The 27386-nt window shown below is 43.2% G+C and overlaps 1 protein-coding gene across 4 annotated transcripts in view; it reads left to right on the forward strand.

The window, feature by feature from the left end:
* The window catches only part of LOC139409406 (protein tyrosine phosphatase receptor type Fa), a 424559-nt gene that overhangs the window by 268895 nt on the left and 128278 nt on the right, over positions 1 to 27386 (forward strand). For 3 of the 4 annotated variants that reach the window (XM_071154522.1, XM_071154523.1, XM_071154524.1), the window contains exons 8-13: positions 616 to 761; positions 999 to 1240; positions 1480 to 1673; positions 2287 to 2420; positions 2793 to 2937; positions 18520 to 18713. In XM_071154522.1, coding sequence (XP_071010623.1) covers positions 616 to 761; positions 999 to 1240; positions 1480 to 1673; positions 2287 to 2420; positions 2793 to 2937; positions 18520 to 18713 — 1055 coding nt within the window. Of the gene's footprint in view, positions 1 to 615; positions 762 to 998; positions 1241 to 1479; positions 1674 to 2286; positions 2421 to 2792; positions 2938 to 8097; positions 8404 to 18519; positions 18714 to 27386 lie in introns of all 4 variants that reach the window. The other variant, XM_071154521.1, reaches the window with a different exon arrangement.

Consider the following 27386-nt stretch of genomic DNA (forward strand, 5'->3'; position numbering starts at 1 on the left):
AAATAAAATGAAAATAGAAATACACATTACTCTATTCATCTCGCTATTCAAGACTCTCAGGTTAATTGAAGGAGAAAGTTTTGCCCTAGATAGCAGAGAAGGAGAGAATAGGCTTTCTATTCAGAGCGAGCGAGAGAGTGAGAGTGTGTTCTGAATGGTTGGTGTTTTGCCTGTGAATAGGCAGAGTGGGTGTCACACTGGGTGAGAGACTTTGCTTTGAGAGATAATGAACATGGCTGGCTTGGCCCCTCCAGTGACAGGTGAGGGACTGAAAGAGACAGGCTTCTGAATAGTGATTGACTGATAGGATGTGAGTGCTGTCCTTCTCGCTCTTTTCACTCTTGTTGCTGCTCACAGCTCTGGGGCCTGCATTAGTGAGATAGAGCACTTTCAACCTATTTAAGGCCTTTATATGTAGTATTCTGTTAGCAGGACTGGACGAAGGATGGTAGAATAGAATGGAATAAAATAGAATAGAAAAGCAAGAGAATAGAGTAGAATACAATGCAATAGAATAGTATACTTTATTGTCCATTAAAACAGAAATGTATCATTTGCTGTTGTAATCTTCCATGAACTGTGTATTACTCTCCCTCCCCCTGGTCTGTCTGACAGCCTTGCCCAAGCCCCCCACCTCCCTGATCGTGACGGAGACCACAGCCACCAGCGTCACCCTGACCTGGGACTCTGGGAACCCTGAGCCCGTGTCCTACTACGTCATCCAGTACCGGGCCAAGGTCTCTGACAACAGCTTCCAGGAGGTACGGTCCAATGATTCCAGTGGATCAGTGGGTTAGAGTATGGGGCTAGCAACACCAAGGCTGTGGGTTCGATTACCACATGGTTGTGATTTCAATTCCCACATGGTTGTGGGTTCTCTTCCTGCGTAGGCCACAAATACTAAATATATGTGTCAGGGTCAATGTTGACAGTTCTGTAAGTCACTTTGGATAAAAGTCTGCTGAATTATCATATGTCATATTATCATTATATTTTAGGTGGATGGGGTAGCCACCACGCGCTACAGCATTGGTGGCCTCAGCCCCTACTCCGAGTACGAGTTCCGCGTCATGGCGCTGAACAACATCGGGCGTGGCCCTCCTAGCAGCCTCGTGGACACCAGGACCAGTGAGCAGGCTCCATCCTCTCCACCACTAGCTGTACAGGCTCGCATGCTCAGTGCCTCCACCATGCTGGTCCAATGGGAGCCGCCTGAGGAGCCTAATGGACAGATCAGAGGGTAAGATATTATATTAATATATAATACCCCCTGACCATGCTCTAACCCACTGAGCAATATTATTGAAGCCTTCATAAACCCTTTATAAGTCCTATATGCTTCATAAAGCATGTATACATTTCATACACCTAGGTTGATATAACATGTCTTTTCGTCTGATGCTTTGCCAAATATGTGTATATTTTTTGGTTCATTTTCTAAACCTTGTTGATGGATTGATTTTCTAACCCTCTCCTCAGGTACCGGGTGTACTACAGCTCGGACCTCAGAGCCCCACTGAGTGGCTGGCAGAAACACAACACTGACGACAGCAGACTAACCACCATCTCAGGGCTGACCACTGATATCACCTACAGCCTCAGGGTGCTGGGGTTCACCTCTGTAGGGGACGGACCTCCCTCTGATGTACTGCAGGTCAAGACCCAGCAGGGAGGTGAGCGGACACTCTTAAGTAGTACACTACCTAGGTGGTGGCATGTAAGTCTCCCTAATAGAGGTTTCACTTTTCACTGAGTGAATATCCACATCCACAAGGGCATTATCTACTGTGTCTTCAAAGTACAACGTAGATCATGTCTACTCCACAGTTTCCTCCTCTTCTGACACCTCTGAGAAGAAAAGTGATGAAGTGATGAAGTGCCCCAGAATAGTTTGTAGTGCAGACACGCTCATCGGAAATGGCTTCCTCTGTACTGTAGACTTACTCTAGATTTTAAAGGTATATTGTAGCCACTTGTGAAAGTGTTCTGTATATTTCTGATATTTTTGAAACCGCTGTGTCAGCTCCATAACAGAGTAAAAGCACAGCACCTGTGTCTCACAGCATGTCTACAGACTCTACAATAGTCTATATGATTCACTTTGTCCCAATTCTTTACCCGTCTGTCTAAAGTGTGCACTTCCCTTTGTGGGAAGAAAATAACTGGTGTAAGATATTCCGATGCTTTTAAATAGATGGGGAGGAGCGCATGCTTTAGGAGAATAAGGATGTAACCCCTATGTATTCTGAGAGCAGTGTTTCATCTCGCTTTTCTCTCTGCCTGTAGTACCAGCCCAGCCATCTAGTTTCAACGCCGAGGCAGAGTTGGACACCCGCATCATGCTGTCGTGGCTGTGGCCTGTCCAGGACCAGATCACCAAGTATGAACTGATGTATTGGGAGGCTAACTCTGGCAACAAGGTAAATGGCTGATAATATCCTAACTGATAACAATATTCATGGAGTAGACGCATTGTATTATCTGTCTCGAAGGACAACGGAAAATCATAGATGTTTTTGTTATCCTTTACTCTGTTTGTTGTCTTTCAGGAGTTGCAAATGCAAGCTAGGATCCAATAAGTAATTCCTACTATGTGTATCTTTTTATGTGAACGTGGTACATATTAACTTTGGGGATTACAATATCTACTTTTCTCATTGTGCTTTTTGAATACTCTCTGGTGACAGGCATTAACATGAATAGAGTAGCTAGCTAGTGCACACAAGATTTGTTTTTGGCTCCTGGATTCCGAGACTTTTACTAACGTCTCTTCTGCCTATTTTCTCCCTCAGCTCCATGTGACCTTCCTTCCAGCGGGGTCCTATGCTGTGGAGGGTCTGAAGCCAGACACCCTCTACATGTTCTCCCTGGCTGCTCGTTCTGAAATGGGCCTGGGCGTCTTTACCCAACCCATCGAGGCCAGGACTGCCCAGTCCAGTAAGTACTGTACCCCAACTTCCTGACCCAAACTTACCATTCTTTACCTCTCTTTACTTGGAGCTGGACTTTGTGTTGGACAATAGGGGCTGTTTTTGGTCCACACCCCAATGCCCAGACACCCCAATGTCCAGACACCCCAATGCCCAGACACCCCAATGCCCAGACACCCCAATGCCCAGACACCCCAATGCCCAGACACCCCAATGCCCAGACACCCCAATGCCCAGACACCCCAATGCCCAGACACCCCAATGCCCAGACACCCCAATGCCCAGACACCCCAATGCCCAGACACCCCAATGCCCAGACACCCCAATGCCTTCTCTTCTTCTGCGGAGTCCAGGTGGGGAAAAGGTAGGTCATAAAGGTAGGTCATATTTTGCGGTCAGTTGTTAGTTGAGTTATTGTGTTTTTCTTTATTTTGAAAGCATGCTAAAGTATGGGTCTTTGACTTCTACATAGCTTGTGAATTGAGGCCAGAGCAGTAAGAATCTGTGAAAATGTCCTCCTCTTTTGGCACTTACCAGATAAAGAACTGACTCTTTTACCCACTTACCACAGGAAGAAGACTGGTCATCTTTTAAAGCCTGCACCTCTAACCCACCTGATCTTAAAGGAACAATTTGAAAATAATGCGCTCAGTGGTTTGTGAACATTTCACAGAGATACGCTTGTTTTTGTGAGAAGTTTTCGAAGAACAGGAATTTCGCATTAGTATGTAAAGTGTATACACTAAACACTAAATATCATGTCTTAAAACATCTTTATTATTTTATGTTCTGCTGATTCGAGAAGAATCACTTTCATCCTAGCTGACTCCATGTTGTGCAATTTTCCTTTTTTTACCACTTTTACAGACTGAATTTAAAATGTATTAAATTGAACTTTTGTGTCACTGGCCTACACACAATACCCCATAATGTCAAAGTGGAATTATGTTTGTAGAAATGTTTACTAATTGATAAAAAATTAAAAGCTCAAAAGTCTTGAGTCAATAAGTATTCCCCTTTGTTATGGCAAATAAGTTAAGGAGTAAAAATGTGCTTAACAAGTCACATAATAAGTTGCATGGGCTCACTGTGTGCAATAATAGTGTTTAACATGATTTTTTAATGACAACCTCATATCTGTAACCCACACATGCAATTATCTGTAAGGTCCCTCAGTCAAGCAGTGAATTTCAAACACAGATTCAACCACAAAGACCAGGGAGGTTTTCCAATGCCTCGCAAAAAAAGGCACCTCTTGGTAGATGGGTAAAAATTAATTTTGAAAAGCAGACATTGAATATCCCTTCGAGCATGTTGAATTTATTAATTACACTTTGGATTGTGTATCAAAACACCCAGTCAATACAAAGATACAGGTGTCCTTCCTAACTCATTTGCCGGAGAGGAAGGAAACTGTGGTGAGGTAAAGAGTGACTTTAAAACAGTTATAGAGTTTAATGGCTGTGATAGAAGAAAACTGAGGATGGATCAACAACATTGTAGTTACTCCACAATACTAACCTAAATAGAGTGAAAAGAAGGAAGCCTGTACAGAATACAAATATTTCAAAACATGCATCCTGTTTGCAACAAGGCACTAAAGTAAAACTTCAAAAAATGTGGCTAAGAAATGTATTTTATTTTCTGAATCCAAAGCGTTATTTTTGGGGCAAATCCAACACAACACATCACTTAGTACCACTCTTCATATATTCAAGCATGATGGTGGCTGCATCATTGAGGAACACCTGGTTCAGTCTGCTTTCCAACAAACACTGGGAGACAAATTCACCTTTCAGCAGGCCAATAACCTGAAACACAAGGCCAAATATACACTGGAGTTGCTTATCAAGACGCCATTGAATGTTTATGAGTGGCCTAGTTACAGTTTTGACTTCAATTGGCTTGAAAATCTATGGCAACTCTTGATAATGGCTGTCTACCAATGATCAACATCCAACTTGACAGAGCTTGAAGAATTTAAATAATAATTTACAAATATTGTACAATCCAGGTGTGGAAAGTTCTTAGAGGCTCAGAAAGACGCTGCCAAAGGTGATTCTAACATGTATTGACTCAGGGGTGTGAATACTTATGTAAATGAGATATTTCTGTATTTCATTTTCAATAAATGTGTTATTTTTGTTATTATGGGGTATTGTGTATAGATGGGTGAGGGAAAAAATATATGTAATCTATTTTGAATTCAGGCTGTAACACAACACAATGTGGAATACGTCAAGTGGTATGAATACTTTCTGCAGGCACTGTAAATGCCAGCAATGTGAGGAACATTCCTTGTCCCTATTTGTAGTCAGTCGATAACAAACCACAGCCCATCGGCCATTGCACATTTTGACAAATAGTATGATAAATCCAGTGCGTCACATTCCACTGAGTACATAGATACAAAACATGCTCATTTCCATTGTGATGCAGAACCCAGCAACCTAAAACAGACTGCTGCACAGAAGGCACGGCGGCATCATAAATGTCACCATCATTTGTTATTATAGTTTATAATGAAACATGGCACCGTACTGTACTATACGTTTATGTATGGCCTCGGCATCCACCAACACAATCACTGTCACCTAACCGACGCTAATAACGCTGAACAGCTCCCCCTTAATCGAGTTTTTAGCACATAACCAGACCCCTCCGCCACACCTCTGCTATTGTCACTACCTCAGCCTCCTCTCTGCTCCCCTCACAGCACGGAGCATGGTCTCTCCAGGAGATCTAGAGGTTGGAAGCTGAAATATTTATGACAGGTTTGCCAAAGGAATCAGAGCTTATTCTTGGCCATTTGTTTTACTTGTCAGCTGTGAAAGCCTTCCTGTGTGGAAAGGGGAGAGCCATGCTGTGTCCCAAATGACACCCTATTTAGTGCACTACTTCAATGGACCCTGGTCAAAATGAGTCTACTAAACAGGGTGCAATTTAGGACACAGTCCCAAACACTATACAGGGCTTTGGTTCCCATAGGAACAGAGGTCCCTAAAATGAGGCCTCTCTCTCTCTCTCTCTCTCGCTCCCTCTCTCTGAAGTCAGTCTCTTATCTGCCTGCTCACTGACACACAGAGCCACTGAGTCGCCATTTCAAGAAAGGTGCTGCCACGGCAAAGAGTCCAGCAGGGCTGCTCTTTCACGCTTTCTGCTCTATTCCCCTTGCTTCTCCAAATCACTTTCACAATTCTATCACTATATCTGTCCTCAATATTCTCACTCCTCCATTCACCATGTCATATGATCTGTCTGGCCCTTTATCTGTTATTTGCATTCTTTTATAGCTATATATCTCTCTGCTTCTCTCTATCTTTTTGTGTTTCTTACAACTCCGTACCTGTTTGAAACATATCTGTTCAATCTGTCTCCCACACATAGACTCTCTAACTCTCATCTACTCCCTCATGAATATACACATAAAGGTTCAGCTGAACAGCAGGGAATTACTCTGTTGCTTCCCAAATGGCACCCTGTTCCCTATATAGTGCACTTCTTTTGCCCAGGGCCCATATGGAATAGGGTGTCGTTTAAGACACATGCTCTGTTTTCTCTGTCTTTATCTGTATTTGAACTCTGTTAATCACTTGGGTGTCTGTATTCTAAAGGAAGGAATGGCCTGTCAAGGATGAGCCTTTTAACACCAACCAACCAAACATGACTTATATTGAAGGCATATTGTGTCCTGCTTCCTCACTGCTCTGGCTGCCAAATCACAAGCAGGCATGTTAAAGGTTATTTTCTACACAGTGGTGCCTCAGTATCCCTCACCCACCCACTACCTTCCCCTTGTTCATACTGGGTTGTGATATTCTGGAACATGTATTTTGCTCATATTGTGTGTTGTTTATGCATTTAGTTGTTTTTCATTTTTATTGTGTCCTGTTTTGCATTTGAAGTATTTTATGTTTCTTCTGCACTGTGGAGAATTGTGTGAGACTATAAAATAAAATAAACATCTTTAGTAGAAGCATAACCCCTATACACCTAATATAACTCATTTAGAAACTACACACCTACTATAGCTTATTTACAAACTACACACCTACTATAGCTCATTTATAAACTACACACCTACTATAGCTCATTTAGAAACTACACACCTACTATAACTCATTTAGAAACTACACACCTACTATAGCTCATTTATAAACTACACACCTACTATAGCTCATTTAGAAACTACACACCTACTATAGCTTATTTACAAACTACACACCTACTATAACTCATTTAGAAACTACACACCTACTATAGCTTATTTATAAACTACACACCTACTATAACTCATTTAGAAACTACACACCTACTATAGCTTATTTATAAACTACACACCTACTATAGCTCATTTAGAAACTACACACCTACTATAGCTCATTTAGAAACTACACACCTACTATAGCTTATTTATAAACTACACACCTACTATAGCTCATTTAGAAACTACACACCTACTATAGCTCATTTATAAAATACACACCTACTATAACTCATTTAGAAACTACACACCTACTATAGCTTATTTATAAACTACACACCTACTATATCTCATTTAGAAACTACACACCTACTATAGCTCATTTAGAAACTACACACCTACTATAGCTCATTTACAAACTACACACCTACTATAGCTAATTTAGAAACTACACACCTACTATAGCTTATTTAGAAACTACACACCCACTATAGCTCATTTAGAAACTACACACCTACTATAGCTTATTTAGAAACTACACACCCACTATAGCTCATTTAGAAACTACACACCTACTATAGCTCATTTAGAAACTACACACCTACTATAACCCATTTAGAAACTACACACCTACTATAACCCATTTAGAAACTACACACCTACTATAGCTCATTTAGAAACTACACACCTACTATAGCTCATTTAGAAACTACACACCTACAATAGCTAATTTAGAAACACATTTCAGACTGCCTTACACATGATTACTCTAAAGCACATTGGTAAGGAGTTACAGACTACAGTTCCTCCCAGTCCAGAAGGCCTGTAGTTCATCCCAAATGGCACCCTATTCCCTATACAGTCAAAAGTAGTGCGCTACAGGGGGAATAGGGTGGTATTCCCTCTCCCATCTCTCCTGCTTGACCCCCCAACCACCTCCATGTGTCCCCCCCTTTCCTCCAGCCCCCTCAGCCCCGCCCCAGGAGGTGCACCTTCTGAGCCTCAGCTCCACCAGCATCAAGGTGAGTTGGGTGGCACCCCCTGCAGCCAGCCGCCATGGGGACATCGTCCGCTACTCTCTGGCCTACCAGGCCGCCACCGGTGAGGACCTGGAGCGCCACAAGGTGTCGGGCATCAGGGCAGATGTTTCTAGTTATATCCTGGAGGGCCTGGAGAAGTGGACAGAGTACCAGGTGTGGGTCAGGGCTCACACGGACGTAGGCCCAGGCCCAGAGAGCCCCGCGGTCAGGATCAGGACCAAGGAGGATGGTACGTCCATTGTTGGGCCCCAGACTGGGGCTTCCTTCCCTAGGGAAGCACTTCTGGCACTAACCCAGCTTGGTCCTGGGTCTCTACTACTGCTGCTGCTGTCCCCTGGTCTGTCTCTGCCTCTGTTTGGCCTCTCTACTCCTCTCTGATGTGGTCAGGCTGGAGACTACTTTCCTAGCACTAAACCAGCCCTGCTACTGTTATTACTACTGCTACTACTACTACTACTACTGCCACTACTGTTACTACTACTGTTACTGCTACTGTTACTACTACTACTACTGCTACTTCTACTGTTATTACTACTGTTACGATTACTGCCATTACTGTTACTACTACTGTTACCACTACTGCTACTACTACTACTGCCGCTACTGTTATTACTGCTGTTACTACTACTGTTACTACTACTACTACTACTACTACTACTACTACTACTACTGTTACCACTACTGTTACTACTACTGTTACCACTACTGCTACTACTACTACTGCCACTACTGTTATTACTGCTGCTACTACTACTGTTACTTCTACTGCTACTACTACTACTACTACTACTACTACTGCTACTTCTACTGTTACCACTACTGTTACCACTACCACTGCAGCTACTGTTATTACTGCTGTTACTACTACTACTACTACTGTTACTACTACTACTACTACTACTACTGTTACCACTACTACTACTACTGCCGCTACTGTTATTACGGCTGTTACTACTACTGTTACTACTACTACTACTGTTACTACCACTGCTACTTCTACTGTTACTACTACTGTTACTACTACCGTTACTACTACTGTTACTACTACTACTACTACTACTACTACTACTACTACTACTACTACTGTTGCTACTACTGTTACTACTACTACTACTACTACTACTGTTACTACTACTACTGTTACTACTACTACTACTACTACTGTTACTACTACTACTGCTGTTACTACTACTACTACTACTGTTACTACTACTACTGTTACTACTACCACCACTGCTACTACTACTACTGTTACTACTACTACTGTTACTACTACTACTACTACTACTACTGTTACTACTACTACTACTACCGTTACTACTACTACTACTACTACTACTGTTACTACTACTACTACTGTTACTACTGTTACTACTACTACTACTACTGTTACTACTACTACTACTACTACTGTTACTTCTACTGTTACCACTACTGTTACCACTACTACTACTACTGCCGCTACTGTTATTACTGCTGTTACTACTACTGTTACTACTACTACTACTGCTACTTCTACTGTTACCACTACTGTTACCACTACTGCTACTACCACTACTGCCGCTACTGTTATTACTGCTGTTACTACTACTGTTACTACTACTACTACTACTACTACTACTACTACTACTACTACTACTTCTACTGTTACTACAACTGTAAACCACTACTGACAATACTGTTACTACTACTGTTACTACTGTTACTGCTACAATTACCACTACTTCTACTACTACTACTACTACTACTACTGCTACTTCTACTGTTACTACTACTGTTACCACTACTGACACTACTGTTACTACTACTGTTACTACTGTTACTGCTACTGTTACTACTACTACTACTACTACTACTACTTCTACTGTTACTACTACTGTTACCACTACTGACACTACTGTTACTACTACTGTTACCACTGCTGACACTACTGTTACTACTACTGTTACTACTGTTACTGCTACTGTTACTACTACTACTACTACTACTACTACTACTACTACTACTACTTCTACTGTTACTACTACTGTTACCACTACTGCTCCTACTACTACTGCCGCTACTGTTATTACTGCTGTTACTACTACTGTTACCACTACTGCTACTGCTACTACTACTACTACTACTGCCACTACTGTTATTACTAGTGCTACTACTACTGTTACTACTACTGCTACTACTACTACTACTACTGCTACTTCTACTGTTACCACTACTGTTACCACTACCACTGTCGCTACTGTTATTACTGCTGTTACTTCTACTACTACTACTACTGTTACTACTACTACTACTACTGTTACCACTACTACTACTACTGCCGCTACTGTTATTACTGCTGTTACTACTACTGTTACTACTACTACTACTGTTACTACCACTGCTACTTCTACTGTTACTACTACTGGTACTACTACTGTTACTACTACTACTACTACTACTACTACTACTACTACTACTACTACTGTTACTACTACTGCTACTACTACTACTACTGTTACTACTACTACTACTACTACTACTACTGTTACTACTACTACTGTTACTACTACTACTGTTACTACTACTACTACTACTACCGTTACTACTACTACTGCTGTTACTACTACTACTACTACTGTTACTACTACTACTGTTACTACTACCACTACTACTACTACTACTACTGCTACTACTACTACTGTTACTACTACTACTACTACTACTACTACTACTGTTACTACTACTACTACTAGCGTTACTACTACTACTACTACTACTACTACTACTACTACTACTACTACTGTTACTACTACTACTACTGTTACTACTACTACTACTACTACTACTGTTACTACTACTACTGTTACTACTACTACTACTACTACTGTTACTACTACTACTACTACTACTGTTACTTCTACTGTTACCACTACTGTTACCACTACTACTACTACTGCCGCTACTGTTATTACTGCTGTTACTACTACTGTTACTACTACTACTACTGCTACTTCTACTGTTACCACTACTGTTACCACTACTGCTACTACTACTACTGCCTCTACTGTTATTACTGCTGTTACTACTACTGTTACTACTACTACTACTACTACTACTACTACTACTACTACTACTACTTCTACTGTTACTACAACTGTAAACCACTACTGACAATACTGTTACTACTACTGTTACTACTGTTACTGCTACAATTACCACTACTTCTACTACTACTACTACTACTACTACTACTGCTACTTCTACTGTTACTACTACTGTTACCACTACGGACACTACTGTTACTTCGACTGTTACTACTGCTACTGTTACTACTACTACTACTACTACTACTACTTCTACTGTTACTACTACTGTTGCCACTACTGACACTACTGTTACTACTACTGTTACTACTGTTACTGCTACTGTTACTACTACTACTACTACTACTACTACTACTTCTACTTCTACTGTTGCTACTGCTGTTACCACTACTGACACTACTGTTACTACTACTGTTACCACTGCTGACACTACTGTTACTACTACTGTTACTACTGTTACTGCTACTGTTACTTCTACTACTACTACTACTACTACTACTACTACTACTTCTACTGTTACTTCTACTGACACTACTGTTACAACTACTGACACTACTGTTACTACTGACACTACTGTTACCACTTCTGACACTACTGTTACTACTGACACTACTGCTTTCAACCCAACCCTTTTCTGCTACTTTCCCCAACGGCCTATCTCTGCCTTTCTCTGGCCACACTACTGACACTAACCCTGCACCGGGATTCTTCTACGACTACTACTCTTCTAATGCTACAACCTCCTGCTGCTCTACTCTACAGCCTGTCTCTACTTTTCATCCTGTTTCTGAGTGTGCTGTAATTTCTCTAACCTGGCAGCGGGCTGGGCAGTCTGTGTTGTCTGGAGAGGAGCCTGAGTCTGACAGGCTCCATCTTCTCACATACTGTAGATAACAGTTTTGAGGTCTGGTCTGAGGCGCTGTGGCATGCATGGTGGCTAAATGGGCTGTGCATGGTAGGCTAGCACAAAACGATGGTCAGCTCAACAAACGAGCGTGCTGTGTTAATTACTGACATTAATCAAATTGAACGCAATGTGTGTTCTGTATAACTGACGTCCTAAAATTGCAGCCTATTCCCTCTGGGTCTCTGGTCAAAAGTAGTTCACTAAATAGGGAATAGGGTGTCATTTCGGACGCATGCAGAGTATACCGCCTCACAGTGTCACAGTGGCACGGTCCAGCGCCTGTGGTCTCTAAGTCTGAAGACACTATTACAGTAAATCCTTGCAAGGGGTTCCGTCTGTTTTGTCAAGACTCAATCCACCACATCGTAACCTTGAGAGCAATAGGCTATTTTCCTGGGCCACTGGAGAAAATCAAAGTATCAGCGGATAAGTCCAAGAGAGGCTTAAGACCGATGGGCAGCATAGTGTGCAGGGCTGTAGAGCCCATCCCTCTTCTTGTCCTCTACACCGGGTTTCTTCGTTCTCTAGCTGTTTGTCCATCAGCACAGTGTGTGGACCGAAGCTTTTCCTAATGTCCTCTTTTTCTCCATCCAGTTTTTCTGCTTCTTTCTCCAGCCGTCTGTGGTGACCACAACTAACAAATGAAGATGGCCTGTGCTCTTGACATCTTCCTGCATCCCCCTCTTCCCCTCTTTCCTTCTCTTCTCACCTTCCCTCTTTCCTGCCTCCCTCTTTTTCCCTTCCGTTTTAATTATGTTAGACTTTTCCATTGTCTGGATTAATTGTCTGGATTAATTTGATTCCCAGGTGCCTTAATTGTATTTGAATTGCCTGCGTCTATTTTTCCGAGCATGAGACCTGTCTCAGTGATCGTAATGGCTATTTGGCTACTCTTGCTATAGTTTATTTCTATTCGTTCTTCTTTTTTTTGCACTTTGGGAGAAGCTGCTCTTTTTCAGATCTACATACAGTACATCTGGTCAGAGAGCTGGACATACAGTATATAGCTGGTGTAGCAGAGTTTCTTCTCTTTATCTTATTATCTCCATCTTTCTCTCGCTCTTCCCTTCTCTGTTTTTATTTTATGGCTCACTGGGTTAGTTAGGGCTTTCATATAAAGACTAGAAACAGCCAATAATGCCTTTGCAAGAGACAAGCAGAAGCAAAGCATAGTCTTTAGTTAAGCACGCTGTTCCTCTCCCACTCAATCCCATCCAATAACCTTGACTGTGTCACCTCTCTCTCTGGCTCCCTCTCTCCTCATATCCCTCTCTCTCATCCCTTTCTCTCTCTCCTTCTCTCTCCCTCTCTCTCTTTCACCCACTTTCTCTCCATCTCACTCTCCCTCCCTCTCTCTCCACCTCTCTCTCTCCCATCTCTTTCCCTCCCTCTTTCTCCCTCCCTCGCTCTCTCTCTCTCTCTCGCTCTTGCTTAAATATCTCGATCTCACTCTCCCTCCCTCTCTCCACCTCTCTCTCTCCATCTCTTTCTCCCCCCTCTCTCTCCACCTCTCTCTCTCCACCTCTTTCTCCCCCTCTCTCTATCCATCTCTTTCTCCCCCTCTCTCTCTCTCTCCATCTCTTTCTCCCCCCCCCCTCTCTCTCTCTCTCTCCATCTCTTTCTCCCCCTCTCTCTCTCTCTCTCTCCATCTCTCCCCCCCCCTCTCTCTCTCTCCATCTCTTTCTCCCCTCTGTCTCCACCTCTCTCTCTCAATCTCTTTCTCCCCCCTCTCTCTCCACCTCTCTCTCTCTCCACCTCTTTCTCCCCATCTCTCTCTCTCTCCATCTCTTCCTCCCCCTCTCTCTTTCTCTCTCTCTCTCAATCTCTGTCTCCCCCTCTTTCTCTCTCCATCTCTCCCCCCCCCCTCTCTCTCTCTCTCTCTCTCTCTCTCTCTCTCTCTCTCTCTCTCTCCATCTCTTTCTCCCCCCCCTCTCTCTCTCTCTCCCACCTCTCTCCATCTACCCTCTCTCTCTCTTTCTCTCTCTGTCTCTCCATCCTCGATCTCACTCTATCACCAATGATCCCCCCACCCCCACAGCACAGCAGCACCCGCAGAGCTGCCTGCCTGATTCCCTGTGATCACAGTGAAGTCTCATTTGCTCTGACACTGTGGTTTGGGCACCCTGGGCCTTGAAGGCTGGGCCTCTGGCTCACAATTAATTTGTTTTAATAAACTAACATTAAGCCAATCTCTCAGCCTATAATTATTGAGATCCATCTGTATATCCCTGATGGTGGGGTATATACAGTATAACGCTGGGCTGTCTCTCATGTCAGCTGTGTTGTGTGCCTGTACACTGTCTGTACACTCTTAAAAGTAAAGGTGCCTGGAAAAACCTTTTGGGTTGCCACGCCAGCGGAACCTTTCCAGCTGAAAAAGGTTCCTCAATGAACCCCTTTGAAAAGGGTCTTCGAGGAACCCCTGTAAAGGTTCAAACCATGACCTTTTTCTGATGGGAGGGGTTACATTTGAAACCTTCTTAATAATATATTGTAGAGGTGGCAGCCTATCAGATTGAAGTTGTGGCTTTTTGGAGGCTTGACTTTCAGATCGTTTTTTTTTGGTCACCTGTTAGCGTAAATGTCATTCCTTTTCATCATGTTAAGTTTGTACTCCTCAAAGTAAAATGTTCCTTGAATATTTATGGACATGACATATTTGAATATAATATTAATAATCATAACATTTCTGATTACATACAGTAATAAAGTGGTAACTATTCCAATTCGAGGAACTCATACACCCCTGTGAACCTCATTGAAGCTACTAAGCTGTCAGTGTTCAACGTTAACATGTGATGACAATACAACAGAATAAATGAACAGAAATTGCTTTTACTCTTAACGGTGGCCAAAAAAATATACAGTGGGGAGAACAAGTATTTGATACACTGCCGATTTTGCTGGTTTTCCTACTTACAAAGCATGTAGAGGTCTGTAATTTTTATCATAGGTACACTTCAACTGTGAGAGGCGGAATCTAAAACAAAAATCCAGAAAATCACATTGTATGATTTTTAAGTAATTAATTTGCATTTTATTGCATGACATACGTATTTGATACATCAGAAAAGCAGAACTTAATATTTGGTACAGAAACCTTTGTTTGCAATTACAGAGATCATACGTTTCCTGTAGTTCTTGACCAGGTTTGCACACACTGCAGCAGGGGTTTTGGCCCACTCCTCCATACAGACCTTCTCCAGATCCTTCAGGCTTCGGGGCTGTTGCTGGGCAATACGGACTTTCAGCTCCCTCCAAAGATTTTCTATTGGGTTCAGGTCTGGAGACTGGCTAGGCCACTCCAGGACCTTGAGATGCTTCTTACGGAGCCACTCCTTAGTTGCCCTGGCTGTGTGTGTCATTGTCATGCTGGAAGACCCAGCCACGACCCATCTTTAATGCTCTTACTGAGGGAAGGAGGTTGTTGGCCAAGATCTCGCGATACATAGCCCCATCCATCCTCCCCTTAATACGGTGCATTCGTCCTGTCCCCTTTGCAGAAAAGCATCCCCAAAGAATGATGTTTCCACCTCCATGCTTCACGGTTGGAATGGTGTTCTTGGGGTTGTACTCACCCTTCTTCTTCTTCCAAACACAGCGAGTGGAGTTTTGACCAAAAAGCTCTATTTTTGTCTCATCAGACCAGATGACCTTCTCCAATTCCTCCTCTGGATCATCAAGATGGTCATTGGCAAACTTCAGATGGGCCTGGACATGCGCTGCCTTGAGCAGGGGGACCTTGCGTGCGCTGCAGGATTTTAATCCATGACGGCGTAGTGTGTTACTAATGGTTTTCTTTGAGACTGTGGTCCCAGCTCTCTTCAGGTCATTGACCAGGTCCTGCCATGTAGTTCTGGGCTGATCCCTCACCTTCCTCATGATCATTGATGCCCCACAAGGTGAGATCTTGCATGGAGCCCCAGACCGGGGGTGATTGACTGTCATATTGACCTTCTTCCATTTTCTAATAATTGCGCCAACAGTTGTTGCCTTCTCACCAAGCTGCTTGCCTATTGTCCTGTAGCCCATCCCAGCCTTGTGCAGGTTTACAATTTTATCCCTGATGTCCTTACACAGCTCCCTGGTCTTGGCCATTGTGGAGAGGTTGGAGTCTGTTTGATTGAGTGTGTGGACAGGTGTCTTTTATACAGGTAACAAGTTAAAACAGGTGCAGTTAATACAGGTAATGAGTGGAGAACAGGCGGGATTCTTAAAGAAAAACTAACAGGTCTGTGAGAGCCGGAATTCTTACTGGTTGGTAGGTGATCAAATACTTATGTCATGCAATATAATGCAAATTAATTACTAAAAATCATACAATGTGATTTTCTGGATTTTTGTTTTACATTCCGTCTCTCACAGTTGAAGTGTACCTATGATAAAAATGACAGACCTCTCTCTACCTGCTTTGTAAGTAGGAAAACTTGCAAAATCGGCAGTGTATCAAATACTTGTTCTCCCCACTACTTGTTCTCCCCCCATCTTAAAGTCACACCCCTACTAAGCCACTCCACTCCAGGGTTCCTCCAGGAACCCGTTGCGACATTGAACCATTAAAGGTTTCTCCAAGAACCTCTCAACTAACCGAAGGTGCAAATATAAACCATTGACAAACAATGGTTATTTGAGGAACTCCAGGGGTTCCATGTCCTCTGCCACACTGGGTTAAGCCCCCCCCCCCCCCCCCCCACCTGACTAGGACTATACATTCCCGTTCTCTTTGACATCTTTATTAAATGACCAGCTGAATAGCTTTCCCACTGCCCTGAGCTGACAAGCACATTATATGAGCTTGACTGCCTTCACACAGTGGGATTCTGGAAAAAGTGCATTAGCAACTTCTGCCAAGTGGCATGAGTAGAGGGTACGTTCTAGAAACAAGAGAACCTGGCATGAACCCACTCCATCTCTGCAACAAGGTTTCCATGGAGATTCCATGGGAGGGAGTGGAAGATCTTTCTCTGATGAGAATCAGACAGCCAGGGAGCGATGGCAAAAGAGAGAGGGGTGGGGTGGGGGGGCAGAAGGAAGGAGAGGCTGAGAGATGGAGAGAGGGAAAGGGAGATTTGAGGAAAGAGATACAGAGAGAGAGATGGAGGGGAGAAAGACAATCGCTGCTGGCCGCAGTTTGAGTCCAACAGCCCAGTCCATCTCTAACATCCCCAACACTGAAAGATGATAGTCTGTGTTGTTTTAAAACAATAGGGTCCATTGTGACATCGCTTTTGGTTCCGTTTGAAACCAGCAAGTACAAATGAAACCCAGCAGTTCTCTGGATTGAAACCTTTGAAGACCAAACCTCAAAGACTTCAACAGCATCGTGTGTACAGTATGTGAGTGTATACATGCTGGCCTTCTCTGCTTATGTACCTCTTCCATTTTACACAGGCCTGGTATGCATTGTAAATGGCACTCTATTGCCTACATAGTAGACTACTTTTGACAAGTAGTGAACTATATAGGGAATAGGGTGTGATTTGGGATGCAGACCTGGGCTTTGTGTTTATCTGTTAATACAACGGCCATATTGACTTTTCTTCTTCTGAAGGTCGGTGTAGGCAGCAGGATTCTGCAGGATTCTGGAAGCTTGCATATGTATTATGAGGTTAAATGGTTTCAATTAGCAGAGCTGCTGTGCATAGTGCTGACTGGCAGATACTGAGCCTTTCCTCTCTGCTACGTGGTGTTGTGTTGCGTAGACTACTACACTAACAATCTGCTTATATCTGTACATTGATCTCTTAATACAGGCCTTTATAACCTGTACCGCTTAACTTCCTTCTTCTCCTTCTTACTTTCTGCTGCATCCTATTGGCTATCATTACCAAGCCATGCTACCTCCACTGCTTCCTATTGGCTATCATTACCAAGCCACGCTGTATCGTCTCATTTTTATTGAAGTCATATTTGTAATAATGTAAAGTTTCCCCTTGTAGCTGACCATGCATCCTGGAGGGGCTCGTAATAAGCTTGTTTCAATAGCAGCTCTGCTCTTCTTCTGCCATGAAGCATAAAGTTTGGCCACTCAACCCAGCAGTCAACGTCTCCCCCTAAGGGACCACATGCGACACTTTGATCTAACCTTCAAAAGTAGCTCAGCTGCGGATGAAGCTTTGATGCCATTCTGATAGAGATCCAGCTAGCTATAGAGCACTGCGTTTGGAACAGACTTGGTTGGTTGTCTTCTATGATTCTATGGGTGCATCTTAAAGAGGATGCCGTTTTGGACACAGACCCTGTCTGTAAGGTTTTAAGCCTAGCTGTATCCCTCAGTCAGAATTGAAGCTCAACGTGTTACCTAACCTCAATTGTTACCTAAACTCTGTTACCTATTACCCTCTCTCCCCAGTGCCTGGAGCTCCACCCAGGAAGGTGGAGGCTGATGTCCTGAACTCCACAGCCCTGAGGGTGACGTGGAAGCCCCCCCTCCAGGTGAAGCAGCATGGCCAGATCAGAGGGTACCAGGTGGTCTACTCGCGACTGGAGAACGGAGAGCCACGAGGCCAGCCCAGCATCATGGATGTCTCCCTACCTGAGGCACAGGTACTGTCCCATTGCCACTCAGCTCGCTCAGTCCTACACATACTACCTGAGACACAGGTACTGTCTGTTGCAACTACTGGATGACACCAACTCACTCAGTACCACACATAATGTACTGTATATCCCAATCTCCCTCACCTTCATCTCCCTCTCCAATGTCCCAGTCAAACCTCTTTCTAATACTTTAACTGCAAACCAAATGCATACTTAAGCTGTGCTTGATTGAGCTAGCCTGCCCATTTGGTACTCCAGCAAGGCTCAAGCAAACGCTCAAAGAACCCAGGTCTCTCAAACTTTCAAAGATTCACCTCACACAGTTTTCTGTCACTCGGAATAGAGAACTGGAGGAGATGGATTTTGCTCAGTAGGTAATAACTGTTACTCTCTGTCAGTGGCAGAGAATGGTAATCAATCACTATGATTAGTTAATTACTCCTCTTAACATGATTGAAAAGGTCCTGTTTATGTCCTGTGTGTATGTGCCTTTATAAACCACAGTGAACAAATCCTCCCTTCTCCATTTCCTCTTCAGTGGAATACGGCAGGGATGAAAGACTGTTTTCAGTTTCTAGCCATGCTGCTGATGAAAATGTATTGGGTGATTCTGTATTTAGATATGAATTTGGGGTAGCCTGCCTTTTATGTCATTGAGAATGTAAATTCACTGCCTTGTTATTCCAGGAAAAGGTTATGTTATATTGTTGCTTGGGTTTTTCACCATCTTGTTGTAGTAATCGTAAATTAAGAATATAAACTGCATAAACATAATCCTGATAAGGAATGCACACACACACACACACACACACACACACACACACACACACACACACACACACACACACACACACACACACACACACACACACACACACACACACACACACACACACACACACAAATGACTAGTTTGAGAAACAGATGCCTCACAAATCCTCAACTGGCAGCTTCATTAAATAGTACCCACAAAACACCAGTCTCAGCGTCAACAGTGAAGAGAGGACTCCGGGATGCAGAGCTGCAAAGAAAAAGCCATATCTCAGACTAGCCAATAAAAATAAAAAATTAAGATGGGCAAAAGAACACAGACACTGGACAGAGGAACTCTGCCTAGAAGGCCAGCATCCCGGAGTCGCCTCTTCTCTGTTGATGTTGAGAGTGGTGTTTTGTGGGTACTATTGAATGAAGCTGCCAGTTGAGGACTTGTGAGGCATCTGTGTCTCAAACTAGACACTCTAATGTTCTTGTCCTTTTGCTCAGTTGTGATGGGTGCATCTAAAACTCCTCTTTATATTCTGGTTAGAGCCAGTTTGCGCTGTTCTGTTAAGGGAGTAGTACACAGCGTTGTACGAGTTCTTCAGTTTCTTGGCAATTTTCCGCATTGAATAGCCTTCCTTTCTCAGAACAAGAAGAGACTGACGAGTTTCGTAAGAAAGTTCCTTGTTTCTAGCCATTTTGAGCCTGCAATCGAACCCACAAATCCTTATTCTCCAGATACTCAATTAGTCTAAAGAAGGCCAGTTTTATTGCTTATTTAATCAGAACAACTGTTTTCAGCTGTGCTAACATAATTGCAAAAGGGTTTTCTAATGATCAATTAGCCTTTTAAAATTATAAACTTGGATTAGCTAACACAAAAAGCGACAAAAACAACAACACAGAGTTACACATAAACAAACGTACAGTCAATAACACAAAAAATAAGAAAAAAAATAGGAACATTTGAAACACAGGAGTGATGGTTGCTGATAATGGGCCTCGGTACACCTTTGTAGATATTCCATTCAAATCAGCCGTTTCCAGCTACAATAGTAATTTACAACATTAACAATGTCTACACAGTATTTCTGATCAATTTGATGTTATTTTAATGGACACATTTTTTTTTTCTTTCAAAAACAAGGCCATTTCTAAGTGACCCCAAACTTTTGAACGGTAGTGTACATACAAACTCTCTGGTTCTCTCTCTGTCTCTAGTTGTATTAGGAATATACTGTAGGAAGATCTCTAGTCGTTTTATAATGTTGTAGTTTTCCGTGTGAGGTACGGTAGGGAGAGGGTGTAGGTACAAGTTGTTCTCCTGGTATTAGCTTGTGGGAGCATGCCTTCCTTCTCTCTGAAGCACACAGTGTCAAACCCTCTTCCAGCTTCTCAGCTTATCAGTGGTAGCACGCCATGCCATTCTCCTCAGATAGCTGCAGGCAAGCCTAGCTGACACGGTAGGTATGGAGGTGTGATGAGATGTTCAGCGAGACAATTCACTAGACAACATGTCTGATTCTGCTGCTGTTTTACAGCGGTTCGCTCAGGCAAATCTACTGTATTATCCACATCACTGGCATTGGTATTGGTGTGCTGTGAATGTGGGATACTCTGCTTGTGCACCTTAAATCTGCAGTGTGCGATTAGTACGTGGCACGACAGCTGGTCTGTTGTTTTTCTAATTGCAGACTGACCCTTTAAACACTTTTGTTTAGTTAAAAAGCTGTACCATACAGTATATAAGGTAAATAATTGGTATAGCCGGGTCAAGCAGACTGACCACTGTGCTCATGTTTCTTTTTACTTCATTGTGAAACAGAACGTGAGCTATTGCGACATCAGACTGGTTCCAACAGACTGCTGTTGACCAACCATTTTTCTGGGACCTTGCTATCAGACAGCCACCTAAAGACTTCTTCTCATATCTCTGTTCCTTGATGGTTGCCTTATCTGGTCTCTGTGATGCACCACTCCTTCGACACACACACACACACACACACTGCACCACTCCTTCGACACACACACACACACACACACACACACACACACACACACACACACACACACACACACACACACACTGCACCACTCCTTGGCCAAGCTGAAAAGTCATGTAGACGTATCATGTGGTGTGAGGCCGATCGTTCCGGTCATTTCACATTGTTTGGTTTTTTCTCTCTCCCAGAGATGTCTCACCTCTGATTTCCTTCATGAGGTGCATTCCTGTCTTATCTGGGCAAGAAGTAGAGCTTGATAAAGGCCTCTGCCTCTTCATCCCCCTACCACATTTATGACTCACAGATACAGGCAATGACACACACACGGGAGCGAACACGCGAGCACACACATGGACTTACACACACATGGACTTGCACACACATGGACTTGCACACACATGGACTTACACACCTATAGACTTACACACACATGGACTTGCACACACATGGACTTACACACACATGGACTTACACACACATGGACTTGCACACACATGGACTTGCACACACATGGACTTGCACACACATGGACTTGCACACACATGGACTTGCACACACATGGACTTGCACACACATGGACTTGCACACACATGAACTTGCACACACATGGACTTACACACACATGGACTTACACACACATGGACTTGCACACACATGGACTTGCACACACATGGACTTGCACACACATGGACTTGCACACACATGGACTTGCACACACATGGACTTACACACACATGGACTTACACACACATGGACTTACACACACATGGACTTACACACACATGGACTTACACACACAAGTGACTACACGTACAGTAGGGGAGAGTGGGGTAAGTTGAGCCATCCTTGTTTATAGGAAACCATACACAAAATTAATCATGTGACCAAGTATTTAGGAAGAGGTCATCATTTCATGGAGTCTGTGAAGGAAGAAACCACATGGGAAAAGTGGTGAGCAAGTCAGGTCCAAAAAACAGATTTTCACCAAGTCAAATAAAGGTATTGTCTTTGAGGATTCATGATGCTTGTATCTAAAACCAAAGAAGATATTTTGAAGATTGTATTATACGTCAGTTGGGATCTATTTAAGCTACAATAATATTATGAGGTCCTAAACCTTGCATGAAAGTGCATCCTTGTAGCTGTGTGAGCTAACATAGTCAAAATGTTTGCCTTGGGGTAAGTTGAGCCAAGGGCAAGTTGAGCAAATTGAAGTGTTTTCTTCCCAGGCATAATGAAAGGCATTTTTCGCTGGGATATGAGGTAACAACAGGACCTAGCCTATGTTAAAAGTGTTTCAAAAAGTACAAAGTGTCTGTTACTGTAGGTGTTAAGCGTTAAGAGATGCTTAACATTATCAAAGACAACAGATTGTGATTGTGTTGAATTGTGTTTGGGGAATAAAGATATTCATGGTTTTAAAATGGTAGTGGTAATATTTATTCAGTACAGAAATTTGTAGGTGGCTTAACTTACCCTGTCCTGTCCTCAATTTACCCCATACCCAGTGTACGTTGTGCCAAGAGACCACTTTTTATGGACAAGCTATGTTCTCCAAACTGCAATGTTTCAATGAATTCTGATTATTTCCAGGGATATGCATCCTGAAATATATGTAGATATCTTTGTTAGAAACAATACTATATTTCCCTTGACAGAGTAATGGCTCAACTTACACCACTTTCCCCTATGGAGCAACACACGCATGCAGACACAGACACACACACTCCTCTCTAAACTCAGATTGACCATCACACAAATTGATCGCTGATTTTGGAGAGTTTTTTTCCTCCTACTTCTATTCATAGAGCTTGGTCCGTTTTTATTTGTACTGTTTCTTATTAAATGTCTCTTGCCAAACCAGTGGAGTGTTTTCATATTAGAATGAATAACTAGTTTGTAGTAGTTTCCTTAGTCCTCTGCATCGGAATGCCACACAGACCTAAAAGGAAGGGATTCCCAAACCTTCCATAACAAAGCCATCACCTACAGAAAATGAACCTGAAGAAGAGCCCCCAAAGCAAGCTGGTCCAGGGGGTCTGTTCACAAACACAAACAGACCCCACAGAGCCCATGGGCTGTTGCTCTGATCTGCTATACACACATACTAACAGACCCCACAGAGCCCATGGGCTGTTGCTCTGATCTGCTATACACACACACTAACAGACCCCACAGAGCCCATGGGCTGTTGCTCTGATCTGCTATACACACACACTAACAGACCCCACAGAGCCCATGGGCTGTTGCTCTGATCTGCTATACACACACACTAACAGACCCCACAGAGCCCATGGGCTGTTGCTCTGATCTGCTATACACACAAACACAAACAGACCCCACAGAGCCCATGGGCTGTTGCTCTGATCTGCTATACACACACACTAACAGACCCCACAGAGCCCATGGGCTGTTGCTCTGATCTGCTATACACACAAACACAAACAGACCCCACATAGCCCATGGGCTGTTGCTCTGATCTGCTATACACACACACTAATAGACCCCACAGAGCCCATGGGCTGTTGCTCTGATCTGCTATACACACAAACACAAACAGACCCCACGGAGCCCATGGGCTGTTGCTCTGATCTGCTATACACACAAACACAAACAGACCCCACGGAGCCCATGGGCTGTTGCTCTGATCTGCTATACACACACACTAACAGACCCCACAGAGCCCATGGGCTGTTGCTCTGATCTGCTATACACACAAACACAAACAGACCCCACGGAGCCCATGGGCTGTTGCTCTGATCTGCTATACACACAAACACAAACAGACCCCACGGAGCCCATGGGCTGTTGCTCTGATCTGCTATACACACACACTAACAGACCCCACAGAGCCCATGGGCTGGTGCTCTGATCTGCTATACACACACACTAACAGACCCCACAGAGCCCATGGGCTGTTGCTCTGATCTGCTATACACACACACTAACAGACCCCACAGAGCCCATGGGCGATTGCTCTGATCTGCTATACACACACACTAACAGACCCTACAGAGCCCATGGGCTGTTGCTCTGATCTGCTATACACACACACTAACAGACCCCACAGAGCCCATGGGCTGTTGCTTGATCTGCTATACATACAGTACATATGGCCTGATTTGGTAGAGAGGAGGAGGAGGAGGAGGAAGGAGTAAAATAAGGGTAATTAAATAATACTTGGAGGATGAGGATCCAACTATATTAGGCTGTGTGTCGTTGGGTCTCTGTTGTATATGCAACACACACACACACAAATACACATTGTCGGATCTGTTGGATCTCTCTCGGTCTGTCGTATATACATCACACTCTTCTCTGTGATGGATGGATTCCGTCCCTGGTGCGGTGCTGAATCACTTTAATTGGGCTGTTTTGCTAGGCTCAGGTCTTAATGCCAGAGCAGGGCTCCCCAGTCCACGGCTTCCGTCTGTGCCCATGTTTATTGCACCCACGTCCTTGTCAGCCCCATGAAAAACAGTCTCTCTGGCTCCTGCTACTGATGAAGCCTGGGAACTAAATCTGTTTGAAAGAGGCCATCACCATTCCCCTCGGTCGCTTATAGAACGTTACACACCCAAGGACAGAGATTGGTCACTTTTGTTAAGATGTATTTCACTTGCTTTGGCAATGTAAACATGTGTTTCCCATGCCAATAAAGCCCTTTGAATTGATTTGAAATGAGCTTGTTGCAGAGAAACATATTAGCAAATCTATAAGCTGTGATCACTATAGACATAGAGAGAGAGAGAACAGCATTTCAGTGAGAGAGAAACTAACACATTAGCTAGACTGTAAGCTGTCATCACTATAGGCTTAGTAGTGTGTTGTTTTTCAGTTGAAGGAAGCTTTAAAATTCCCCTAGCCATTTTACTGTGGCTGTGGGTCATCTCTTTAGAACAGCAGGCAAGCTTGGATTACTGCTCTCTTTGTCCTGCTTATGACAAAAGCCTTAATGACAGAGTAAATTCCACCATATCAAATGATTGGCCGTGGAGGTTAGAGACTCTATGGAACATAAAGGTTTAATTGCCTGCCAACTCCCTGCCCAGTGCTTTACGACGCCTTTACCATTCATGTTTATACCTGACTCCCCTCTCGCTCCTTCTCTCTTTCTCCTTTCAGTTCAAGGCAAAGGGCTTTATTGGCATGGGACAAATATTGCCAAAGCAAGTGAAATAGATAATAAACAAAAGTGAAATAAACAATCAAAAATGAACTGTAAACATTACACTGTGATTTCACACTGTGGTATTTTACCCAATAGATCTTTATGGGAATTTATCAAAGTTGGACTTGTTTTCAAATTCTTTGTGGATCAGTGTAATCTGAGGGAAATATGTGTCTCTAATATGGTCATACGTTTACCAGGAGGTTAGGAAGTGCTGCTCAGGTTCCACCTCATTTTGTGGGCAGTGTGCACATAGCCTGTCTTCTCTTGAGAGCCAGGTCTGCTTACGGAGGCTTCTTTCAATAGCAACTGCTAACTGAGTCTGTACATAGTCAAATTCCTTAAGTTTGGGTCAGTCACAGTGGTCAGGTATTCTGCCACTGTGTACTCTCTGTTTAGTCCCAAATAGCATTCTAGTTTGCCTCGTTTTTTGGTAAATGATTTCCAATGTGTTAAGTCATTCTCTTTTTGTTTTCTCATTGTTTGGTTGGATCTAATGGGGCTCTGTGGGGTCTGTTTGTGTTTGTGAAAAGAGCCCCAGGACCAGCTTGCTTAGGGGACTCTTCTCCAGATTCATTTCTCTGTAGGTGATGGCTTTGTTATGGAAGGTTTGGGAATCCCTTCCTTTTAGGTGGTTGTAGAATTTAATAGAGGCCCTTCTTGCCTTGTCTCTCAGATCATTCACAGTTTTGTGGAAGTTACCTGTGGCGCTGATGTTTAGGCCGAGGTATGTATAGTTTTTTGTCTGCTCTAGGTCAACGGTGTCTAGATGGAATTTGTATTTGTGGTCCTGGCAACTGGACCTTTTTTGGAACACAATTATTTTTGTCTTACTGAGATTTCCTGTCAGGGCCCAAGTCTGACAGAATCTGTGCAGAAGATCTAGGTGCTGCTGTAGGCCCTCCTTGGTTGGGGACAGAAGCACCAGATCATCAGCAAACAGTAGACATTTGACTTCAGGTTCTAGTAAGGTGAGACAGGGTGCTGCAGACTGTTCTGGTGCCTTCACCAATTCCTTGATATATATGTTGAAGAGGGTGGTGTTCAAACTGCATCCCTGTCTCAGCCCATGGCCCTGAGGAAAGAAATGTGTGTTTTTTGCCAATATTAAATGCACACTTGTTGTTTGAAATGTTATGTTGTCGTATGTTTTTCCCCCAACACCACTCTCTATCAATTTGTATAGCAGACCCTCATGCCAAATTGAGTCCAAGGCATTTTTTGAAATCAACAAAGCATGAGAAGACTTTGCCTTTGTTTTGGTTTGTTTGTTTGTCAATTAAGGTATGCAGGGTGAATACGTTTTCTGTCTTGCGGTAATTTTGTAAAACGACAATTTGACATTTGCTCAGTACATTGTTTTCACTGTGGAAATGTACGAGTCTGCTGTTAATGATAATGCAGAGGATTTTCCCAAGGTTGCTCACAGTTGCCCACAGTAGTTATTGGGGTCAAATTTATCTCCACTTTTGTGGATTGGGGTGATCAGTCCTTGGTTCCAAATATTGGGGAAGATGCCAGAGCTGAAGATGATGTTAAAGTGTGTAAGTATAGCCATTTGGAATTCGTGATTTGTATTTTGTTAAATGTAATTGGAGAATCCAGCGGGTTCTGGAAGTTTCCCTTCTTTCTCTCTCTCTGTCTCTCTCACTCTCACTCACTCACTCACTCACTCACTCACTCACTCACTCACTCACACACACACTCGCACACGCACACGCACACACACACTGTCTCTATCTCCCT

The sequence above is a fragment of the Oncorhynchus clarkii genome, chromosome 5, assembly GCF_045791955.1.
Source record: "Oncorhynchus clarkii lewisi isolate Uvic-CL-2024 chromosome 5, UVic_Ocla_1.0, whole genome shotgun sequence".
Lineage (NCBI taxonomy): Eukaryota > Metazoa > Chordata > Actinopteri > Salmoniformes > Salmonidae > Oncorhynchus > Oncorhynchus clarkii.